Below are 23327 nucleotides of genomic sequence, written 5' to 3'. Positions count from 1 at the left end.
CAGATGATTCTGATGTGTCAGTATGGGTTCATCGGTTGTAATACATGTTCCACTCTGGTGGGGATGTTGATGATGGGGAGGCTATGCATGTGTGGACCAGAGGGTATATGGGAAACCGCTGTACCTTCCCCTCAGTTTTGCTATGAATCTTCAACTGCTCTAAAGAAATAAAGTGTTAATTTAAAAAAGAAAAAGAGCTGTGGCATCCCCCCAAAAAAGTCAGTGCATGCCTGCCAAGGGCCTGAGTGATGATAGCGGGTCTGGGGGGAGGGGTAAGCACCTGAGTGAGTCCTAAGCTCACACCCCAGTTCTGCTTCCTGCTAGGGACATGACTTTGGCATCAGTTTTCTCATCAGTAAAATGGGAGTGACAATAGCCAGTTTAAGGGGTGGGCCTGAGAACTAATGATTAGCAGTAATGTTTGTGATCCCATAGTGGGGAGGCTGCCCCAAATTGGTAGCTAATGTTAGTAGCTGTGCTGGCAGTGAAAATGGAAAGAAATAGAGAAAGAAAGAAAGGAAAAAAAAAGAACTTGTATCCACTTCTTGTGATTTTTCAGTACTTTAAAAAAATTAGGGACTTCCCTGGTGGTGCAGTGGTTAAGAATCCGCCTGCCAATGCAGGGGACATGGGTTCGATCCCTGGTCCAAGAAGATCCCACATGCCACAGAGCAACTAAGCCCTTGCACCACAACTACTGAGCCTGTGTTCTAGAGCCCACGAGCCACAACTACTGAGCCTGCATGCCACGACTACTGAAGCCCGTGCACTCTAGAGCCCACATGCCGCAACTACTGAAGCCTGCGCGCTCTAGGGCCCGCGTGCCACAACTACTGAGTCTGTGTGCTGCAACTACTGAAGCCCGTGCGCCTAGAGCCCATGCTCCACAACAAGGGAAGCCACCGCAATGAGAAGCCCGCACACTGCAGCAAAGAGTAGCCCCCGCTCACCGCAACTAGGGAAAGCCCATGCACCGCAACGAAGACCCAACACAGCCAGAAGAAAAAAAAATTTACAAATCACACAACCATTAATATGGCTACTCTAAAACCAAAATAAGTGTTGGTAAGGATGTGAGAAATTGGAACTCTTGTGCACTGTTGGTGGGAATGTAAAGTGGTGTAACCACTGTGGAAAACAGTCTGAAGATTCCTCAAAAAATTAAAAATAGAATTACCATATGACCCAGCAATCCCACTACTGGGCTTATACCCAAAAGAATGAAAAGCAGGGTCTCAAAGAGACATTTTCACACCCGTGTTCACAGCAGCACTATTCACAATAGCCAAGACGTGGAGGCAACCCCAGTGTCCATCAACAGATGAATGGCTAAACAAGATACGGTGTGTGTGTGTGTGTGTATGTATACACACACAAACACAGTGGAATATTCCACCTTAAAAAGGACGGAAATTCTGTTATATGCTACAACGTGGATGAATCTTGAAGGCATTATGCTAAGTGAAATAAACTAGTCACAAAAAGACAAATACCATACGCTTGCCCTTAAGGAGAAACCTCGCAGAGCTACTCCAACTCAGAGATGAAGTTAAATGGTTGTTACCGGGGGTAGGGCAGGGGCAAAGGGAGTTCTTATTTAATGCGTACAGAGTTTCAGATTTCCACGATGAAAAGTTCTAGAGGCCTGTGTCACAACAGTGTGAATATCCTTCACACTACTGAACTGTACACTTAAAAATAGTCAAGATGGTAAACTTTGTTTTTTTTAAACCACAACCAAGAAAGTTACTAAATCATTTTTATCACCTGTAGATTACATAGGCAAGCCACAAATGCGACAGATGGGCTGTTCTCAAGAAGAGAAGCCCCTGCATGTCATGTACAGCGTCATCTGTATGCACGTACCATGTTTGTACAATTAACCTCTTTTTTCCTCCCAGTAATGCCATTGGTCCCCTGGTAGCTCTGTGGCTGATTTACGAACAAGGTGCGGTCCTACAAGAAGCAGTGACTCCCGTCTGGCTGCTGTTTTACGGAGGGGTTGGAATTTGTACAGGCCTCTGGGTTTGGGGGAGAAGAGTGATCCAGACCATGGGGAAGGACCTCACCCCCATCACGCCGTCCAGGTAGGCCGCCGGGGCGGCGCGGAGGGGGTGTGTCTGGACGTCCCAGCGTGGCTCTCTGCACAGCCGAGTCTGCAGCGGGGTCCCCGTGCGCCATCCTCACCCGTCACCCTCATGCACTGCTCAGCCCTGGTCCGCGGTGGCACGAGGTGAGGGCGGGAGTGGGAGGGATGGGAATGGAGGGAGAAGCAGGAAGGGAAGAGAAAAAGCGAATCCACCGGCAGCCACACCCGCACCCAGTTCCCCTCCCGCACTCCCACTGCCCTTATCCCGCCTGAGGTCCAGAGAGCAGGTGGGGAGGGAGAGAAGGGCTCTTGGGCCTGCCTTTCCCGAAAATCCTCTGCTCACCAGCGCCACCTGCTGGCTGCAGGCAGCTGTCCCCTGCGGCCCTTCAAGGTTTACTCTACAGCCTTCCTTTGCTTCCTGGGCTAAGCCGGCAGGAGGGGTGCCCATGCCCTGGGGTGGGGTTTGGAGACTCCCACGTGGTTTCCTATGGTCCTTCTAGTGTGTATCCTCTAGAGCAGGGGTTCCCAACCCCTGGTCCGCAGACCGGCAGCGGTCCGTGGCCTGTTAGGGACCAGGCCACACAGCAAGAGGTGAGTGGGAGGCGAGGGTGAGCCAGCCAGTGAAGCTTCATCTGCCGCTCCCCATGGCTCCCCATGGCTCGCATTACCGCCTGAACCATCCCCCCTGGCTCGCACTACCGCCTGAACCATCCCCCCGTGGAAAAACTGTCTTCCACCAAACCGGACCCTGGTGCCAAAAAGGTCGGGGACCACTGCTTTAGAGCTATTGGTTAAATACCAAATTCACAGGAGAACTTTCCAAATACAGCTAAAACTTGAAACTACCTATTGTAAGAGATCTTTTCCCCCTTGAAAGTCATTTTAATGAAAGATTCTCTTATAAGATTGATTTGAAGAAAAACTAGTGATCCGAGAAAAAATTCACTCCTTTATGATACGTACACGTCTTAAACACGAGAGCGTAGTTTTCCCTGCGCCACTTTAGACATGACAATTCACCGTCCGGCTCAGCAGGAATTTCTGACCCAGCTCCTACAGGGTGTGGTGTTTGAAAACATACCGGGAAAACAGGGCTCCTTAGGGCCGCAAGCAGCCTCATGCCAAGCGTTGGTGCCAAGCGCAATCCCTGGTTCTGCGGATGCCGTGGGGCGCAGTCCACCCAAGGAGCGTCCTGGTGACGCCTGGGCACCCAGGGCCGGCAAGCCACCGGCAGCGCCCGTGACGCGTCCCCTGTCTCCTCCGCAGCGGCTTCACCATCGAGCTGGCCTCAGCGTTCACCGTGGTCACCGCCTCCAACGTCGGGCTGCCCGTCAGCACCACGCACTGCAAGGTAGGCCGGCGCCCGCGCGTCCTGCCCGGTCACCCGGGGCCGAGGGGAGCTCGGGCAGCGCTCGGCACGCGGTCGGTGGAAGAGTCACGGCGGGGTCTCCCGGGGGCGTTTGCCTCCTCAGACGGCCCCTCCCGGCCCTTCCCGCCGACGGCGGTTCGGATCGCCTCCCGTCCCGCAGACCTGGCCGCTCCACGCGTGCCCGGCGGGAGCTCACCCTCCTTCCACATGTCCTGGTTCTCTTGTTGTTTCCACAGTGGCTTTTGCATTGAGGTTGTGCGTCCACGAACCGTGTTTGTAGGCCCAGGGGCCCAGGAGTTGACAGGGGGACAGACGCAGGCAGAAACCGTTTCCATGGAATCGTAAGACACGGTTGTTTCAGTTCTTTTTTCTTCTGTAAGGTGGTTGAAGCGACTCAAGTTGCTTCGAGTGAATTCCGGATGATATTAACCACTGTCGTGTGCTCTAGAACTCAGTGGGAGAGGGAATTCCTTGTCTAGTACCTGGACTGTTGGAGCCACAAGGAACCTTAAAGATGAAGGAAGAGGAAACAGGCCCCGCGAGTTTCAGGGAGTTACCCAAGGACCCCAGGGGTGGGCTGGGGCTGGAACCCAGGCCTCGTAACCCAGGGCTGCCCAGTACCTGGAGGAATTCTAAAATATCTCCAATGGGCCCCCTGTATACAAATATACCCACCAACAACTTCAACAAAGCAAAAGCGACTTGCAGATTTTCCTAGGTTCGTAGATTTCTGTCATTTCTGAAAAGCTTGTTTGTTCCCACTCTGGGCACCAAGGGTACCGCAGTGACCAAGACAGCGAGGGGCTCTCCATTTACACACAGCCTGAAAACTCTAACCAGTGTGTCTGTAAACAAGCACCACTAAATGTGAAAGGCTTATAAAAAAAAAGAATGAAATCATGCCATTTGCAGCAACATGGATGGACCTAGAAATGATCATACTCAGTGAAGTAAGTCAGACAGAGAAAGACAAATACCATATGATATCACTTATATGTGGAATCTAAAAAATGATACAAATGATCTCACTTACAAATCAGGAACAGACTCACAGACATAAAAAACGAACATAGTTACCAAAGGGATAATGGAGGAAGAGGGATAAATTAGGGGTATGGGATTAACAGATACATACTGCTATATGTAAAATAGATATAAACAATGAGGACTTACTGTATAGCACAGGGAACTATACTCAATATCTTGTAATAACCTATAATGGAAAAGAATCTGAAAAAATATATATATGGCTGAATAATTTTACTGTACACCCGAAACTAATACAACATTGTAAATCAATTATACTTCAATTTAAAAAATAAGTACAAATAGGACCACTAGCCTCTAGGTTTCAGTTTCTAATCTGGAAGATGAAAGGGCTACCTTAGATGACTCGTAATATCGATGCTGTCTGGTTCCCCTACTTCTCAGTAATTCTGTTGCTGTTAGTGCCTGGTGATGGACTTAATCTGGAAACACACTCAACTTATTAAGAGGCAAGTCGGAACGCAGCAAATACCACCTTATATCAACAGAAGACCTCATCAGTAGTGAAGACATGGGACTCTGGGCCCCTTGTGATCCAAATAACATAACGACTAAAAACATAAGGCAAAAGCTGTTAGGACTCAGAAATTAATGTGTCTAAGTCTGTGACAAATGAAGACGACAGAAGTACTTAGGAATATAAAGGATTTGATTTATAGCAGTATAATTAATAAATATATATCAAATTTTTATGCCTTCTTGTCAAGTATCATGAAGCGTTTATAAAAATTAGTCATAAATTCAGAAGACCATGATAAAAATCACAACTAAATTTATAAAATAAGAACAGATATTCTATACAATCTCTAATCCCAAATAAATTAAACTAAAAATATATGTTGAAAAAAGGAAGTATCCCCTTGGACATTTTTAAATGCTCTTTTTAAGTAACAGTTGAATCAAGGAGTTGAAAAATGATACTCATAGATTTCTTGGAAAAGAGAAAAAAACAAATTGTGTGTCCGTGTGTGTATACATAGCAAACTTATGCTCAGATAAAAATTCATATATTTACATGCTTTAATTGAGCAAAGGGAAAATAAAAGAACCAAACATTCAGATTAGTATTTTATAAAAAGTTCAGAGCAATAAAAATTCTCAGGAAACAGCAAGAAGGATATAAAAGCAAAATAAATTTTAAAACAAAACTAGTGAAGGAGAAGGGGAGAGGGAAGTGTTTCCTAACAAAATAACATCAAATTCTTAGAAAAGGATGGGAGGGGAATTAACTTAGAAAAGCGAAAGTCATCCTAACAGATTTGGGAGAGAATTTTAAAATATAAAACCATAGAGCTGTATGCTAAGGATTTGAAAACCTCTGTAAAATGAATTATTTTTTGCAAAAATATACATGACAAATAAGTGTGACACAAAAAGTAGAAAAAAAGTGGAAAACCTGACCAGAGCAATAGGAAGAAATTAAGGAAGTTCTCCAAAAACAATTCTTCTCACCTGAAAAGGCAAAAAGGAGGAGGACACTGCTGACTCCAGTTGTAGATGGATTCACTGGCTAATCTTTTCCATCTTAAAAGAATAGATAATTCTCACATTATATGAACTTTCCATAATGTAGGAGAAAAAACCAAAATAAAACAGGAAACTCTCCAGTTTGGTCTATAAAACATATACTGAATAACCCTAATACCGAAACCTGATTAAAAACATCACAAACAATGAAAGCTGTGTTTACACATGAATGTTGATTTTAAAACTTTAAGATGCTAGTAAATGACATCAACAATATCATGAAAGAACATTTCGGCAGGACCACATTGATCTTCTGGATTATCAGAATGCAGGCTCTGAACAGGGCAGGGCTGGTGCCTATGCAGGGCTGGCCCCTCACAGGGCTCAACAAATGGGTGTTTACAGACATCCTCAATAACACACGGCTCAGCGATCCATTAGAAAACAACGTACGGTCATCTGTTGAAATACGTGCCAAAAAGACATTTGAAAATCCTGGTAAAGTGAATGATGTACATGAAAAAGGCACAAAGCTTTGCTCAGAGGTAAAAGAAAACCTGAATGTGAGACACACTGTCATTGGGTGGGAAAGTCCTCAAACACTAGCCCACCCAAATTTTTCTCATAACTTTCCAAAATAAGGCTAAAGTTAATTTGGTAGGTTAAATTAGCAAGAATATAAAATGATCTACAGAGAAAAGCGATGAAGAAGGAGTAGCCTCACCAGATAGGAAGTCTGCTATAAGGAAACAGGAGGCAGGAGGGTGGGGGGAAGGAGGGCTGATGGGCAGAGAGTTTCAGTTTGGGATGACAAAAAAGTTCTGCAGATAAATGGTGGTGATGGCTGCCAAACAGTGAGGATCTATATGCCACTAAACTGTACACTTAAAAATTGTTAAAATGATAAATTTTGCATTATGTATTTTACCACAATAATAAAAAATTAGATACTTGTATGAAAAAGTAGATAGACCAGAGATAGAACCTAGTATATATGAGCATATAGTTTGGGGCAGGAAAATTTTAACCAATAAGTAAAGTTGAGTAACTGGCTATCACCCTAGAAAAATAAAAGTAGACCCACAGTTCTCAAAATACGTGAACATATATCTGATGGCTTGATGTTTTTAAACTATTTTAAAATTTAGAATAAAATAGAATTTTATTTTAGAAAATTTTAAATAAATGAGAATTTATCAAATATTCAAGCTAAGGATAAATCACAGAAGAAAAGCATAGCATATTATATTGCATGAAATTAGAAACTTAAAAGTGAAAGCAAAATACTGGATTGAGAAAGTATTTGCATTAAATATCAGAGTTAATATTTATTTAAACTCCACATAAACAAATAAGAGACACATTTAGATTCCAATATGTAAATGGGCAAAGTACATGAAGAGACTTTTTTATGTTATCATGATGTTATTTTAGCTGGTGCTTATTAAATTGAATTATAGTTGACTTACAATAGTAGTTCCAGGTGTACAACATAGTAATTTGATATTTTTATAGATGATACTCCATACAAAGTTATTATAAAATATTGATTATATTCCCTGTGTTGTATATTACACCCTTATAACTTATTTATTTTATACCTAATGGTTTGTACCTTTTAATCCCCTTCATCTCTTACCCTTCTCCCCACCCCTGTCCCTTCTGGTAACCACTAGTTTGTTCTCTGATTCTGTGAGTCTCTTTCTGTTTTGTTATATTTATTTGTCTTATTTTTTAGATTCCACATATAAGTAAAAACATACAGTATTTGTGTCTCTCTGACTTATGTCACTTAGCATAATACCCTCCAGATTCATCCATGTTGTTGCACATGGCAGCGTTTCATTCTTTTTTATGGCTGAGTAATATTCCCTTGTGCCTCAGTACTTCTCCTTTATCCATCTGTTGATGGACACTTACGTTGCTTCCATATCTTGGCTCTTGTATGTAAATAATGTTGCTGTGAATGTTGGGTGCACATATCTTTTCAAGTTAGTGTTTTCATTTTCTTTGGAGAAATACCCATGAGTGGAATTGCTGGATTATATAGTAGTTGTATTTCCAATTTTTTCAGGAACCCCCATACTGTTCTCCATAGTGGCTGCACCAATTTACATTCCCACCAACAGTGCACAGGGGGTCCCTTTTCTCCACATCCTGGCCAACACTTGGTATTTCTTGTCTTTTTGATAACAGCCATTCTGACAGGTGTGAGGTGATGTCTCATTGTGGTTTTGATTTGCATTTCCCCGATGATTAGTGACTTCGAGCAGCTTTTCATGTGCCTGCTAGCCATCTATACGTCTTTTTGAAAAAAAATGCCTGCTTAGGTCCTCTGCCCATTTTTTAATCTGGTGGTTTCTCTTTTTTATATTGAGTTGTATGAATTGTTTATATATTTGGATATTCCCCCCTTATTGGACACATCATTTGCAAATATCTTCTCCCATTAAGTAGGTTGCCTTTTCATTTTGTTGATGGTTTCATTCACTGTTCAAAAGGTTTTTAGTTTGATTAGGTCCTGTTTGTTTATTTTTGCTTTTGTTTCCCTTGCCTGAGGAGACGTATCCAAAAAAATATTGCTAAGACCAATGTCAAAGACCGTACTGCCTTTGTTTTCTTCTAGGAGTTTTATGGCGTCAGGTCTTGCATTTAGGGCTTTAACCCATTTTGAGTTTTTGTATATGGTGTGAGAAGATGTTCTAATTTCATTATTTTACATGTAGCTGTCCAGTTTTCCCAGCACCACTTATTGAAGAGATTGTTTTTTCCCCATTATATATTCTTGCCTCCTTTGTCCCCATTGTATATTCTTGCCTCCTTTGTCATAGATTAATTGACCATAAGTGCGTGAGTTTATTTCCGGGCTCTCTATTCTGTTCCATTGAACTGTTTGTCTGTTCTTGTGCAGTAACATACTGTTTTGATTACTGTAGCTTTATAGTGTAGTCTGAAGTCAAGGAGCATGATACCTCCAGCTTTGTTCTCTTTTCTCAAGATTGCTTTGGCTATCCAGGGTCTTTTGTGGTTCCACACAAATTTTAGGACTATTTGTTCTAGTTCTGTGAAAAATGTCATGGATATCTTGATAGGCTTTGCATTAAATCTGTAGATTGCTTTGGGTAGTGTTGACATTTTAACAATATTATTCTTCCAGTCCATGAACACAAGATATCTTTCCATTTATTTGTATTGTCTCCAGTTTCCTTCATCAGTGTCTTCTAGTGTTCAGAGTACAGGTCTTTCACCTGCTTGGTTAAATTTACTCACAGGTATTTTATCCTTTTTGGTTTGACTATAAATGGGATTGTTTTCTTGGTTTCTCTTTCTGATAATTCATTATTAGTGTATGGAAACCCAACAGATTTCTTTATATTACTCTTGTATCTTGCAACTTTACTGAACTTATTTATTAGTTCTAACAGTTTTTTTGTGAAGTCCTTAGGGTTTTCTAAATATAGTATCATGTCATCTGCAAACAGTGACAGTTTTACTTCTTCCTTTCCAATTGGATGCCTTTTATTTCTCTCTCTCTCTCTTTTTATTTGATTGCTGTGGCTGGGATTTCCAAAACGATGTTAAATAGAAGTGATGAGAGTGGACATCCTTGTCTCATTCCTGATCTTAGAGGAAAAGCTTTCAGTTTTTCACCATTGAGTATGATGTTAGCTGTGGGTTTATCATAAATGGCCTTTATTATGTTGAGATATGTTCCCTCCATACCGACTTTGTTGAGATTTTTTTATCATAAAAGGATGTGGAATTTTGTTAAATGCTTTTTCTGCATCTATTGAGGTGATCATGTGATTTTTATCCTTCATTTTGTTAATGAGATGTATCATGTTGATTGATTTGTGGACATTAAACTATCCTTGCATCCCAGGAATAAATCCCACTTGATCATGGTGTATTATCTTTTTTATGTATTGTTGAATTCAGTTTGCTAATGTTTTGTTGAGTTTTGCATCTGTGTTTATCAAGGATATTGTCCTGTAATTTTCCTTTTTTGTAGCATCTTTGTCTGGTTTTGATATCCAGGTAATACTGGCCTCGTAAAATGGGTTTGGAAGTGTTCTCTCCTCTTCAATTTTTTGGAATAGTTTGAGAAGGATAGGTATTAATTATTTAAATGTTTGGTAGAATTCCTCTGTCAAGCCCTCTGGTCCTGGACTTCTGTTTACTGGGAGTTTTTTGATTATGGATTCAGTTTCAATACCAGTTATTGGTCTGTTCAGATCTTTTATTCCTGACTCAGTCTTAGAAGATTGTATGTGCCTGGGAATTTATCCATTTCTTCTAAGTTGTCCAGTTTGTTGGCATATAACTGTTTGTAGTTGTCTCTTATGCTTGTTTGATATTGGTTGCAACTTCTCTTTCATTTCTAATTTTGTTTATTTGTGCCCTCTCTCTTTTTATCATGAGTCTGGATAAAGGTTTGTCAGGGTTTTTTTGGTTTGTTTTTTGTTTTTTTTTTTGAGGAAAAACATCTCTGGTTTCACTGATCTTTTCTATTTTTTTTTTTTTTTTTTTTTTGGTCTCTGTTCCCTCTCTGATCTTTATTATTCCTTCTTTCTGCTACTTTGGGCTTTGTTCTTCCTTTTCTAATTCCTTTAGATGGAAAGTTAGGTTGTTTATTTGAGATTTTTCTTGTTTCTTGAGGTAAGCCTGTATCACTATAAACTTCCCTCTTAAAACTACTTTTGCTGCATTCCACAGATTTTGGACAGTTGTGTTTTTACTTTCATTTATCTGTCAAGGTATCTTTTTATTTCCCCTTTGATTTCTTCATTGACCCATTGGTTTTTCAGTAGCAGGTTGTTTAGTCTTTTGTTGTTTAGTGTTTTTTCCATTTTTTTTCCTGTAATTGATTTCTAGTTTCATACTGTTGTGGTTGAAAAAGATGCTTGATATAATTTTAATCTTCTTAAATTTATTGAGACTAGTTTTGTGTGATCCATCCTGGAGGAAGTTCCACGTGCACTTGAAAAGAATGTATATACTGCAGGTTTTGGATGGAATGTTCTGTAGATGATCATCTGATGTGCCATTTAAGACCAGTGTTTCCTTTCTGATTTTTTTGTCTGGATGATCAGTCTATCCATTGATGTAAGTGGGGAATTAAAGTCCCCCACTGTTTTTGTATTATTGTCAGTTTCTCCCTTTATGTCTGTTAATATTTGCTTTATATAAGTGTTCCTATGTTAGGTGCATATATGTCTCTAAATGTTATATCCTCTTCTTGGATTGACCCTCTTATCATTATATAATGCCCTTCGTTATCTTTTGTTATAGACTGTGTTTTTAAAGTCTATTTTGTCTGATATGAGTATTGCTACCCCAGCTTTCTTTTCATTTCCATTTGCATGGAATACCTTTTCTCATCCCTTCAGTTTCAGTCTATGGGTGTCTTTAGCTCTGAAGTGAGTCTCTTGTAGGCAGCATATAGATGGGTCTTGTTTTTTAATCTATTCAGCCGCCCTGTGTCTTTTGATTGAAGCATTTAGTCCATTTACGTTTAAAGTGATCACTGATAGGTATATACTTATTGCCACTTTATTTGTTTTCTGGTTGTTTTTGTAGTTCTTGGTTCTTTTCTTCCTCTTTTAGTCTCTTCCCTTATAGTTTGATGATTTTCCTTAGTGTTATGCTTGAGTTCCTTTCTCTTTGCTTTTTGTGCATCTGTTATAAGTTTTTGATTTGTGGTTATCATGTAGTTCATATACATCAACCTATATCTACTTGTTTTAAACTGATAGTCATTGAAGTTCCAACACATTCTAAGAGCTCTACGTTTTTTTACTCCTCCCCCACCTCCCATGTTTTATATTTTGGTGTCATGTTTTGCATCTTTATGGAAGGGACAATTTTTATATCTAAAGACTAGAGGGAGTAAAATTGGATATATAAATAAAGTTCAGCCTTAGTAGTAATTAAAGATATGCAAATAAAAGCAACAGTAACACATGTTTTGTTGATTGATTAGCAAAAAGAACAATTTACAGGATCATTATAGTATGCTGAAATTCACAGATTATGGATGCCCTTGTACATTTACAACTGATTTGGCAGTAGGTATCAAGATCCTAAAATGCATTAGGAGAGGAAAGAGTTCTTTCTCAAAGTAACATTGCATCTGATAACATGGGAAGGGAGTTGGTAAATCACCACTTTGCAACCCCTGTAATAAAGCTTGGATTGCTAAATCTTTAGCAGAAGTTTGTGGGGGGGCAGGCGGGCAGTTGGTGAGGAACAGGATATTTCAGTGGTATTAAAATGTTTCTTCATGATTGTGGCAAAATATTAAAAATTGGTGAATTTGCGTAAGGGGTGTATGAGAGTTCTTGCAGATTTTCTCTAAGTTTCCACATGATTTCAAGATATTTTTTAAACGCCCCCTGTAACTAATAATCCATTTCAAGGAATATTATTTTTTAAAGCCTAAATATAAGCTATATGAATGAGTATATTAATCATGAAATTATTTCTAATAGGGAAAAATTAGAGGCAAATTGGAAATGTTTAAATAAATTAAGGTACATCCACCTATAGGGTGTACCGTTTTACATGATACTCATGAAGTCTGTGAGCACTACGGGAAGATGCTTACTTTCTTAAAGAAAGGAAATAGTAGTGTACCCTATTGTTTACAAATAAAGGTATATTTATAAAAAAATAGTAGAAAGGAATATATAAACATGACAATAGTGGTGTTTTGGGGTAACCCACTAGTAGTGGGTAATTGTCCACTCCTATTACATAAACTTGCTATAATATGATTATATTACTTCTATGCTTTTCTAAGAAAAGTGTTTTAACACAGGAAGAGGGCATAGATAACCTTGAGACTTGAGCATGTTCTCTGTGTGTGAGCCGAGCTGAAGTGCGCTGAAGAGGGACAGGCCCTGGAGGGATGGTAACAAGGAGAGTCTAATCTCGGAAACTAGTGTTAGTGGATTTGACCATATTCGAGGACCAGCAGAACCTAGCTAGTCCTTTTGCAGTAAAAAAGTCTCAATTGGCTGGCGTGTGCTAGGAACTGCTAAGCAGGATAATCAGGTTCGTGCAGTACACTGGTTATAGACAAAGGGTTTACACAGAATGATCATTTTGATGCCCCTTTGATGGGTTGTTCGTTGCTCCCTGGAGGTGTATGGAATCGCTGGTTAACCACGGCTTGGGTTGTCAAAATGTCAGATTAACTGCCTTTAAATATGCTGCTGGTTTTGGTGTTCCAGTTTGCTTCCATAAACAAGCAAAGTGTTGGATTTTATTTTTTCTGTTGACCCCAGAATAGACCCCAGTTGCTCTTTGAACCTCATTGGCCCTTTCTGACTCTGAAGTATTTGTGGGTCAGTAGAGACGAAGCCTGTTTCCTGGAGATCTTCAGGGGCCACCTCCCAGTGGCCAAGGGCACATCTCTAAGCTTTATCAGAGCCTGAGTGAGGCGTGAGATGCTACAGGATTTGTACTTTCTTATGATTTCCATTTTTAGATACTTAAAGTTGTGGGGTTTTCCCTTGTACATTTTCAACAAATCACAAAATGAACTGCGAGTGTACAGAAGAATATCTTAATCCAGGTTAACATTCTGATTTTCAAGTATCTCTATCATTTTGTGAGGCATGATTGACAGTTTAGATCCAATTATATTTATGCTCCATCTAGTTAATTAATTTTTTAATCAGCTAAAGTACAAGGACTGCAAGGCAGTTGCAGATAGTGGAGAAAACCAGTTTAAGATCAAGAGGCCTCAGCTCTAGTTCTCAACCTGCCGTGATTTACAAATCTCCTCATGCCCCAGACCCTCTGGAAATGTTTTATTCTCTGCAAACTGAGCCACGGGGATTAGATGGATTAGATATTTGCAGAGGTCTCCAGCTCCAACATTTTATGATGCTGTTATTCCAGGAGAAGGATACTTTATTGCCATTTCCTTGTGTACTTATAGCAGGTTCACGTACTGTAATAAGAAGTATCCTGCCTGGGATACTTTAAATCTTTAAAACGAGGGCGGTCATCGCTAGTTGATAAAGTGCAGGGGGAATAGAAAACATTTGGTTGGCTAAGCTTCCACTCAAATAGAGCAGAATACAGGTGGAAAAGTGCATCAGAACCGTATTCTGAATGGAATAATTGTACCTAAAATCTAAAAAGTCTTTTAAAAAGCTTTTACCCAATTTAGGGGGAAGAATTGGGAATCCTGTGGTGTAGTTTATTTCTGAGATTAGCCAGTTAACATCGGTCCAGTGTGTAGACTGTGTCTCGCCTCTGGTTTGACTCTGAAACGCCTGTGCCCCTCCAGGTGGGTTCGGTGGTGGCCGTGGGCTGGATTCGCTCGCGCAAGGCCGTGGACTGGCGCCTCTTCCGGAACATCTTTGTGGCCTGGTTCGTGACCGTGCCTGTAGCAGGGCTGTTCAGTGCTGCTGTCATGGCTCTGCTCGTGTACGGGATCCTTCCGTTCGTGTGACCGGTCCTCTTCCAGCCGGTAAACGAGGGATGGGCCGGGCTGCGTGTGGGCGCTGCGTACTGTCTCCCGCCAGCGCCTCCACGACCCTCTGTGATGTTCCAAGCCACACCGTCCACCCAGGTGTAGAGTCGTCCTCCAGAGCTAACTTGACTACTGTACATAATCATGTGCACTAAACTGGTATCGTGGTGATATAACATGGTGCGGTTACTTATATATTAAATATATATGGTATACATAGAATAATAGGTAGTGCTATTTCAGACATACTCGAAATGGGAGTGGAGACACTTGCCTAGGATTCGATATTCAACAAATCTTTGTACATACTGATTTCAGTGGCAGATTTTAAGAACCTTTGAAAAGGAAAGTGTAGATTGGAAAACGGTATTTTTTCCCCCATTTAATATACTGTAACGTAAGTGAGATACAGGATGGATGATACCCATTCGGGAGGTGTATGTGTGTCAGTGTGCTATTGAATACTGGAACAGGAGTTCACAAGTGCTTTCACTGAAGAATTTGTTCATATACTGTGTATTGATTATGTAATATATCATAATTGCTTCTGTAAATACTTAAAACTGTAATTTTCTAATGGTGTGCTTCCCTTATCCTTTTTTGATCAGAGAAGTTTGGAAAGTACCAAAGAAGCGGGGGAATAGTTTGCCAGTATTATATTTTCATACTCTTTGTTTCCCCTTCTCACTAATCCTACCATTAGCCTGGGGTGCAGCAGGACCACCATGCTCTGAGCTGCCCTGGAGCAGGGTGTATGGTGAGGCACCAGCCCCCCCACGTGCGCACGTCCCACTTCCGGTCCCCCTCCCCGCCACCACGCTGCTACCGCTGCCCCGGGCCAGATCTTGGCCCTTCCTTGTTGTCCGTGTAGAGAAGGTACAAGCGGTGAGGACGCGTGATCGAGCACTACATATCAAGTCCAGCTTAAATGTCCGCCCCCTCCTCCCCTGCAGCCTGAAGGATGGACCTCTAACCTCAGACACGGAGGCAAGTGCTTTGACATTGTGGAAGCTCAGGAGTGGGGAGGGCTGAGCTGTTAGACAATACACTGGACTTGAGGAGTTCCTTGAGGCCTTCACCAAGTGGGGCTGCTGGAGCCCCACTGGCGTCTTCTTTTTCGATAGCGGGAGGAAGTGTGACTAATGCTAGAGCCTGAAACTATGGAAATGCTGCTAAAACTTTTATATTGACAAACGTTTTCTCGGTACTTCATTGTGATTTTTCATTAATCAACCATATTACATTTATAATAAAAACATGCCCCTCAAAAGTTTGGCCTCTCAAGTCTTTTTCTAAATACCTATATAATGTTTCTTATTAAGTTTCCACAAAAATAAAAGCTATAATTTGTTTACTTCTATTTTTCAAATACCTTTTTTTCTCTTGTTTTACTACTACTACATGTTTGTGCAGAAAGTACACATGAGGGAGAAAAGGAAAGAATGGCCCGCACAGCCCGCCATCCCAAAATTGCCGTGCGTTCACACACATTGAGCCTTCGGTGATGAGCCGTCTGCCAGGAGGGCTGGTCCCCCATGGGACCTTTGTTAAAGGGACCGTCACACTCTGCTCCGTCTTCCCACTTCGCTCTTAAGTCAGCCAGACTCAGGGGAGTTGGGGCCGCAGCTCACATGTCCAGAGCTGAGGACCCAGCAGGAACGCATGTCCTATCTCCCTTCTTGCTCAAGCAGCTCAAAAACCCAGCTCCCTGAAGCATCAGGAGCTTCAGAAGGAAACTCTTCCAGTCTCTGCAGCAGGAGTCCATCTCCTCTGGAGCCAGAAAGGTAAGAGGTGAGGAGAGCTGGCCAGGTGTAAACAGTTCTCCACAAAGAAACCTGCCCACCCTGATTTTTAAATGGCATTTTAAGCCTTTCATGTCCCTGCTTTTGTTAAAACCATGCATTCAAGAAGTTCTCTTTCCTCCTAAACTTTGTAAGAAGAATAACAGCACGACACGGTGTCAGTTTGCAAGCTGTGTCCTGGGAGAAAGGCTGTTGTCTCAGCCCCGCAGAGGCCCTGGATATGAGGTGGGACAAAGGTCACACCCACACTGGGCCCTCAGTGACAGCCTCCAAGAGAATCATTTAAGATCTAGACACACAGGGCTTCCCTGGTGGCGCAGTGGTTGAGAGTCCGCCTGCCGATACAGGGGACATGGGTTCGTGCCCCAGTCTGGGAAGATCCCACATGCCGCGGAGCGGCTGGGCCCGTGAGCCATGGCCGCTGAGCCTGTGCGTCCAGAGCCTGTGCTCCACAATGGGAAAGGCCACCGCGGTGAGAGGCCTGCGTACTGCAAAAAAAAAAAAAAAAAAAAAAAAAAAGATCTAGACACACAGACTTAAAGTGAAAGGATGGAGAAAGATATTCCATACAAATGGAAACAAAGACTGTAACAGAAGACAAGGACATTACATAATGATCAAAGGATTAATCCAAGGTCAATCCAGGAAGATATAACAATTGTAAGTATATATGCACCCAACATAGGCGCACCTAAATCCATAGTGCAGATATTAACAAACATAAAGGGAGAAACTGACAGTAACACAGTATTTGCAGGGGACTTGAACACCTAACTGACGTCAGTGGAGAGATCATCCAGACGGAAAATCAGTCCAGAAACACTGGCCTTCAGGCCAGTCCATTGCTGTTTATAAAACATTCTATCCCAAAGCAGCAGAATACACACCATTTTCAAGCGCACATGTAACAATCTCCAGGATAGATCACATGCTAGGCCACAAATCAATTCACAGTAAATTTAAGAAAATTGAAATCATATCAAGCATCTTTTCCGACTACAACACTGAGACTAGGCAATGACTAAGCTGTGTGCAGAGACAAGCCTTCCCCGCTGCCCGTCCCTGCCTGTTACATGACTGGGATGAGGGCAGAGGAGGGATTCCCCCCACCCAGGGGAGGGGATGCCTGATAGTCTTTCCTTTGAGTTAATCAGCCTCTTCCTCTAAAAATGCCAACACTCCTCGGACAAGGGACCCTCCCACATCCCTGGCACCTTACTGTGACTCTATCACCAGATACTGCGCTGTGCAGAGACAGTGGCGTGCAGCTCAGGAGCACCTGGGGACACGGCCTCCCCTTGGGGCAGAGCCTGCATGCAGCACAGGCTGCAGAAGGAGCTCGAGCTCCGGGACAAGGTTCTTGTACATCATTCTCTGCTTTTCCAAATGAACTGACCTCCTGAGCAAATATGTAAACACATTTGTTCATTTTCTAGAAGATAATTTAAAGAATCGATCTCCCTGTCTCCTCAGAATAAGCTGCACAGTAGAGATTTGAAACCATCTCATCCCTCAGAAAACGGTAGAGTGTCAAGATCTGTGGCATCAGCGAGCTTATCCAAGTACAGAGGGAGTCAGGAAGAGGGCGCCTGAGGGAAGATTACACAGGCTCTGCGGGGCCTCACAGGAGGCTGTGTGTAGGCCGCCCCACCCACTGCCTCCAGGTTCTCCGGGGGGCACCGGGGCGCACGTTCCTCACGGGGCAATGGGACCACACGGGCCATGAGGGTCCCTGGGACAGTGGCAGGAGAGGGGCCGCTCCAGGCCTGGCCCACAGTAGGGCTCCATAAACGGGCCTGTTCTCCTACCACTTTTCAAGAATGATTTCCCACAGGAGCGCTCAAAGGGCATCGTTGAATTAGGTGATGAAGAAAAGTAGATTAACTGCGGTAAGCTGAGCGAGGCAAAACTAGAGGCTAAAGAACGGGGAGAATGACTTCTCTACAGGCTTGGGGACGCCGGTGGAATGTGGTTAAACTCTCACGAGGGGATGTAACTCTGTTCTCGGACTGTCACCTTTCTAAATACCTCTACAGTACATCATCCTTTATTACTGGAAAGACAATGAAATGCCCCCGAAACATATTAAGAAAAAAATCACCTACACTCCGTCACCCCACCACCATTCCTTTTGAAACATTGGCCTTTGAAACCTGGAGCTGGCCAGCCACTGGGGAAACTGAGGCACGGGATGAGAAAAAGTTCAGGCAGCCCAATGGTAACAGGACAGAGCAGCCCCGGGCCTGACTGGATCTCTGTTTCCTCCGGTTCAGCGGCTGTCAGACCGTGTCCACAAATGTGGTCTCTAGATAAAGGACGGTGCCACGGCCAAGAGAGGGTCAGAGAAGGAACACGATTAAGACCTTGGAAAGGAAGCCCAGGAAAAAGGGTGAGAGGGTTATTCTGTTTTTATAAAGAAACACGAGGAATTAAATCGGATTTTAAGTAGGGAATTTCAGACTCAGTAAGGGTGAGCAACCGCTCTCAATCTCCACTGCCTGGAACAAAACGAGACCATCCACAGAGCCAGAGCAGGATGGATTTGCTGCCTGTTCCCCAAGGCCTGAAATTCAGAGGTTAAACCAAACCCAAATGTAGATTCCAAACTATGAGTTGGGAGGTGTTGGGGAAGCGAGGGAGGAGGTCAAAAGGAAGGAGACAGACTGACCTACAGGACAGAAGGCAGGGACCCCACCCCCGGGCCAACATCTTCCATGGGCAGCGACAACAGCGGCACCTAGTGGGCTCAGATGTAATTGCGGCCACGGCCCTCTTTCCAGAACTTTTAAAATTGCAGCAGTGAAGTCACCTCATGGAATGTTCATTATGTCATAATTCAAAGAGTTCCTAGAAATGTCAGGAATTATCTGTGCTGCTCTGATGGCCACAGGTAACTATGAGTACCTGCCAAAGGAGGACCGCAATCCGGATGCAGAAACTCCAAACCAGGCCCACCTGCCTGACGGCTCACTTTCTTCATTCAGTAAACGACCACTGTACGCCCATCATGTGCCAAGTGCTGGCCTGGCCACAGGAGGCTAGAGGACAGAAGGCTAGGAGGATAGAAGGATCGGTCTCTGGGAGCTCATCTTCAGGGGGCGTTGGGAAAGGAAATCTGCCGTAGGGTGACTGCCGCCGGGAGGGATGTTTCTGGAGGCCGGGAGCCTGGGGAAGGGAAGCTTTCACGGAAGAGGCAGGAATTTGGCGAAGATTCCCAGCGCAGCGTGGCAGTGAGAGCACTGGTTCTGTTGGGAAATGGCACCTTTTAGATGCCGGCGGAATAGCGGAGAAGAGGCGTCTGACAGGCCGCTCGCAGGAAAGGTCCGGAGAGGCTCCGCCGTCCAGGAAGGAAGACGGGCGCGGTGGGCGGTGAGGGATGAGAAGCAGCTCGAGGCCGTGGAAGGGAGCACACGCCGCACTCAGCGCCAGCCGGGAGCCTGCCTGGCCATGTCTCCAGGGAGGGAGGGTTAAAAGCGCACACAGCAGGTGTGAACATGCCGGACGTCTCCGTGTGATGGGCCACCGTCGGCATCACACTCCGGACTCTCTGTGGTAGGGAGTGCGTCTGACTGCTGCACTGGGGAGAATGACCGGTCGGAGCACAAGCGCCCCCCTCCTCCGTGCCACCCAGGCTGGGCAGCCGGCCCAACACTGCTGACTGCTGTCACTGTCGCCCCGAGCTAGTGTCAGGTAGCATTCACAGTGGTGAGGACGAAGCCACCTCGTCCTGACCCGCAGTCTGTTCACAGCCCCAGGGAGGGCGGACGGAGCTGTTGCCCTTACACTGAGGAGGACAGGCCAGTGCATTCGAAAAAGCTCCTCACTCCAACATACCCCCAGGGCGTCGAGGTGGAGAATGACCAAGGCTGAAGGCAGAACCTGAACGTCAAGTTTAACTGGAGGGCAAAAGAACAGGGGTCTTCTGCCCATTTTTGGATTGGGTTGTTTGTTTTTTTGATATTGAGCTGCATGAGCTGCTTGTAAAATTTGGAGATTAATCCTTTGTCAGTTGCTTCATTTGCAAATATTTTCTCCCATTGTGAGGGTTGTCTTTTCCTCTTGTTTATGGTTTCCTTTGCTGTGCAAAAGCTTTTAAGTTTAATTAGGTCCCATGTGTTTATTTTTGTCTTTATTTCCATTTCTCTAGGAGGTGGGTCAAAAAGGATCTTGCTGTGATTTATGTCATACAGTGTTCTGCCTATGTTTTCCTCTAACAGTTTGATAGTGTCTGGCCTTACATTTAGGTCTTTAATCCATTTGGAGTTCATTTTTGTGTATGGTGTTAGGGAGTGTTCTAATTTCATACTTTTACATGTACCTGTCAAGTTTTCCCAGCACCACTTATGGAAGAGGCTGTCTTTTCTCCACTGTATATTCTTGCCTCCTTTATCAAAGATAAGGTGACCATATGTGCGTGGGTTTATCTCTGGGCTTTCTATCCTGTTCCACTGACCTATATTTCTGTGTTCGTGCCAATACCATACTGTCTTGATTACTGTAGCTTTGTAGTATAGTCTGAAGTCAGGGAGCCTGATTCCTCTAGCTCCGTTTTTCATTCTCAAGATTGCGTTGGCTATTCAGGGTCTCTTGTGTTTCCATACAAATTAAATAGACATTTCTCCAAAGAAGATATACAGATTGCCAACAAACACACGAAAGAATGCTCAACATCGTTAATCATTAGAGAAATGCACATCAAAACTACAATGAGGGCTTCCCTGGTGGCACAGTGGTTGAGAGTCCGCCTGCTGATGAGGGGACACGGGTTCATGCCCTGGTCCGGGAAGATCCCACATGCCACGGAGCAGCTGGGCCCGTGAGCCATGGCCGCTGAGCCTGCGCGTCCAGAGCCTGTGCTCCGCAACGGGAGAGGCCACAACAGTGAGAGGCCCGTGTACCGCAGACGCATATACCACAAAACAAAACAAAAACACAAAACAACTACAATGAGATATCATCTCACACCGGTCAGAATGGCCATTATCAAAAAATCTATGAACAATAAATGCTGGAGAGGGTGTGGAGAAAAGGGAACCCTCTTGCACTGTTGGTGGGAATGTAAATTGATACAGCCACTATGCAGAACAGTATGGAGGTTCCTTAAAAAACTAAAAATAGAACTACCATATGACCCAGCAATCCCACTCCTGGGCATATACCCTGAGAAAACCATAATTCAAAAAGAGTCATGTACCACAATGTTCATTGCAGCTCTATTTACAATAGCCCAGACATGGAAGCAAACTAATTGTCCATCAACAGATGAATGGATAAAGAAGATGTGGCACATATATACAATGGAACGTTACTCAGCCATAAAAAGAAACGAAATTGAGTTATTTGTAATGAGGTGGATGGACCTAGAGTCTGTCATACAGAGTGAAGTGAGAAAGAGAAAAACAAATACCGTATGCTAACACATATATATGGAATCTAAGGGGGAAAAAAAAGGTCATGAAGAACCTAGGGGCAAGACGGGAATAAAGGCACAGACCTACTAGAGAATGGACTTGAGGACACGGGGAGGGGGAAGGGTAAGCTGGGATGAAGTGAGAGAGTGGCATGGACATATATACACTACCAAACGTAAAACAGTAGCAGCCACATAGCACAGGGAGATCAGCTCAGTGCTTTGTGACCACCTAGAGGGCTGGGATAGGGAGGGAGACGCAAGTGGGAAGAGATATGTGGATATATGTATGTATATGTATAACTGATTCACTTTGTTATAAAGCAGAAACTAACACACCATTGTAAAGCAATTATACTCCAATAAAGATGTTAGAAAAATAAATAAATAACAGGGGTGCTGTTTCTAAAGGGGAAGAGGCCAAGGGAACTGACCCAAGAGCACACAGAGCTGCGGGCTTAAAGGGAAGGGGGGCTCCATGTGCATATGCGTGCAGAAAAACGGCAGGGTGGCCCACAAACAGCCCCGGCTCTCTCTCAGGGCTCCTTCTATCCCAGGTTCTCGAACCTTAGCCTGGCCAAGTTGGCAGTGAGCTTCCAAGCACAGACACTTAGTAACTAAATGAAGCTTCAGGACATTGATTGTCCTCTGCCCTTTGAGCAGTTATGCTCAGACTATGATGATGGATTAGCGATGCACAGTCTCTTGCAGAGGGAATTAATATTTAAAATATGGTGTGTGAACTTTCATCTCTTCTTACAAAATCTAATAAAAACCTCATGCCTATTAGTTTCTCATCATGAGTAACATCAACACTTTGCTCAATGTCTCTGTCTGGGTAACTTTCCCAAGGGGAGAAAGCAGGAACCACTGGTGTTTGTTGCCTTGGCTGATGGCCAGCCTCACGGACCCTGGGACCGGGGTGTGCGTCCTCTGCTGAGCCCTGAACGCACTCACCACTGCCAGATACGCTGCCTGCTGTGGCCCGTGAGGAGACCTCTGCCTTTTTCACAACAACATTGATTAGGAGAGCTTGCCCCGGGTTACAGAAATAAGAAATTCACTTTAGAAAACCAGAAAAATTGTAGTAAAACATAAAACAAATAAAAATTAGTTATGATCCCACCTTCCTGAGGTAATGAACATTAATATTCTGGAGTATTTTCTCCAATATTTGCATAAAAATTTTTCTTAAATAAAACTGACATTAGTTTTTCACCTCGCTTTCTCTGTGTAACATTGTGAACAATCCTCAATGATTCTTACTCCTCAAAAACATGATTTTTGATGGCTGAGTAATATTCCACTTAATGGAGAGACATACCATCATCCCCTGTTCATTTCATCACCCCCATTTGCACAGTGATCAATTTGTCTCTATTATACAGAACACTGCAGTGAGAAACCATGGACATCCATCTGTGTGCATCTCTGATGGTTTCCTTAAGGCAAATTCCCAGGCACGGAGCCACCGAATCAAAGAACCACCTGACATAAGACGTGTCTAAACCAGAATGTTGGTTCTCTGCTCCCAGGCTGCACTGAAGGGCAAATAAGCTACCTTGAGGGTAAGGCTCAAGAATGAGGATCCCAGCCGGGTCCTGAATGGATCCGTTTTTCAAATTAAATAAGATCAAATAAATGAGTGGCCACAG

The 23327-nt window shown here is 43.4% G+C and overlaps 1 protein-coding gene across 10 annotated transcripts in view; it reads left to right on the top strand.

Moving 5' to 3' along the window:
* Nucleotides 1-15749, top strand: part of SLC20A2 (solute carrier family 20 member 2) — a 108134-nt gene extending 92385 nt beyond the window's left edge. For all 10 annotated transcript variants that reach the window (XM_060085742.1, XM_060085750.1, XM_060085749.1 and 7 more), the window contains 3 exons: nt 1902-2087; nt 3356-3440; nt 14275-15749. In XM_060085742.1, the coding sequence (XP_059941725.1) occupies nt 1902-2087; nt 3356-3440; nt 14275-14439 (436 nt within the window). In that variant the 3' untranslated portion in view covers nt 14440-15749. The remainder of the gene's footprint in view (nt 1-1901; nt 2088-3355; nt 3441-14274) is intronic.
* The last annotated feature ends 7578 nt before the right edge of the window (nt 15750-23327 follow it).

The sequence above is a fragment of the Mesoplodon densirostris genome, chromosome 20, assembly GCF_025265405.1.
Source record: "Mesoplodon densirostris isolate mMesDen1 chromosome 20, mMesDen1 primary haplotype, whole genome shotgun sequence".
NCBI lineage: Eukaryota > Metazoa > Chordata > Mammalia > Artiodactyla > Ziphiidae > Mesoplodon > Mesoplodon densirostris.
Note: the sequence above shows the minus strand (reverse complement) of the source record. Positions and strands in the feature narration are given on the sequence as shown.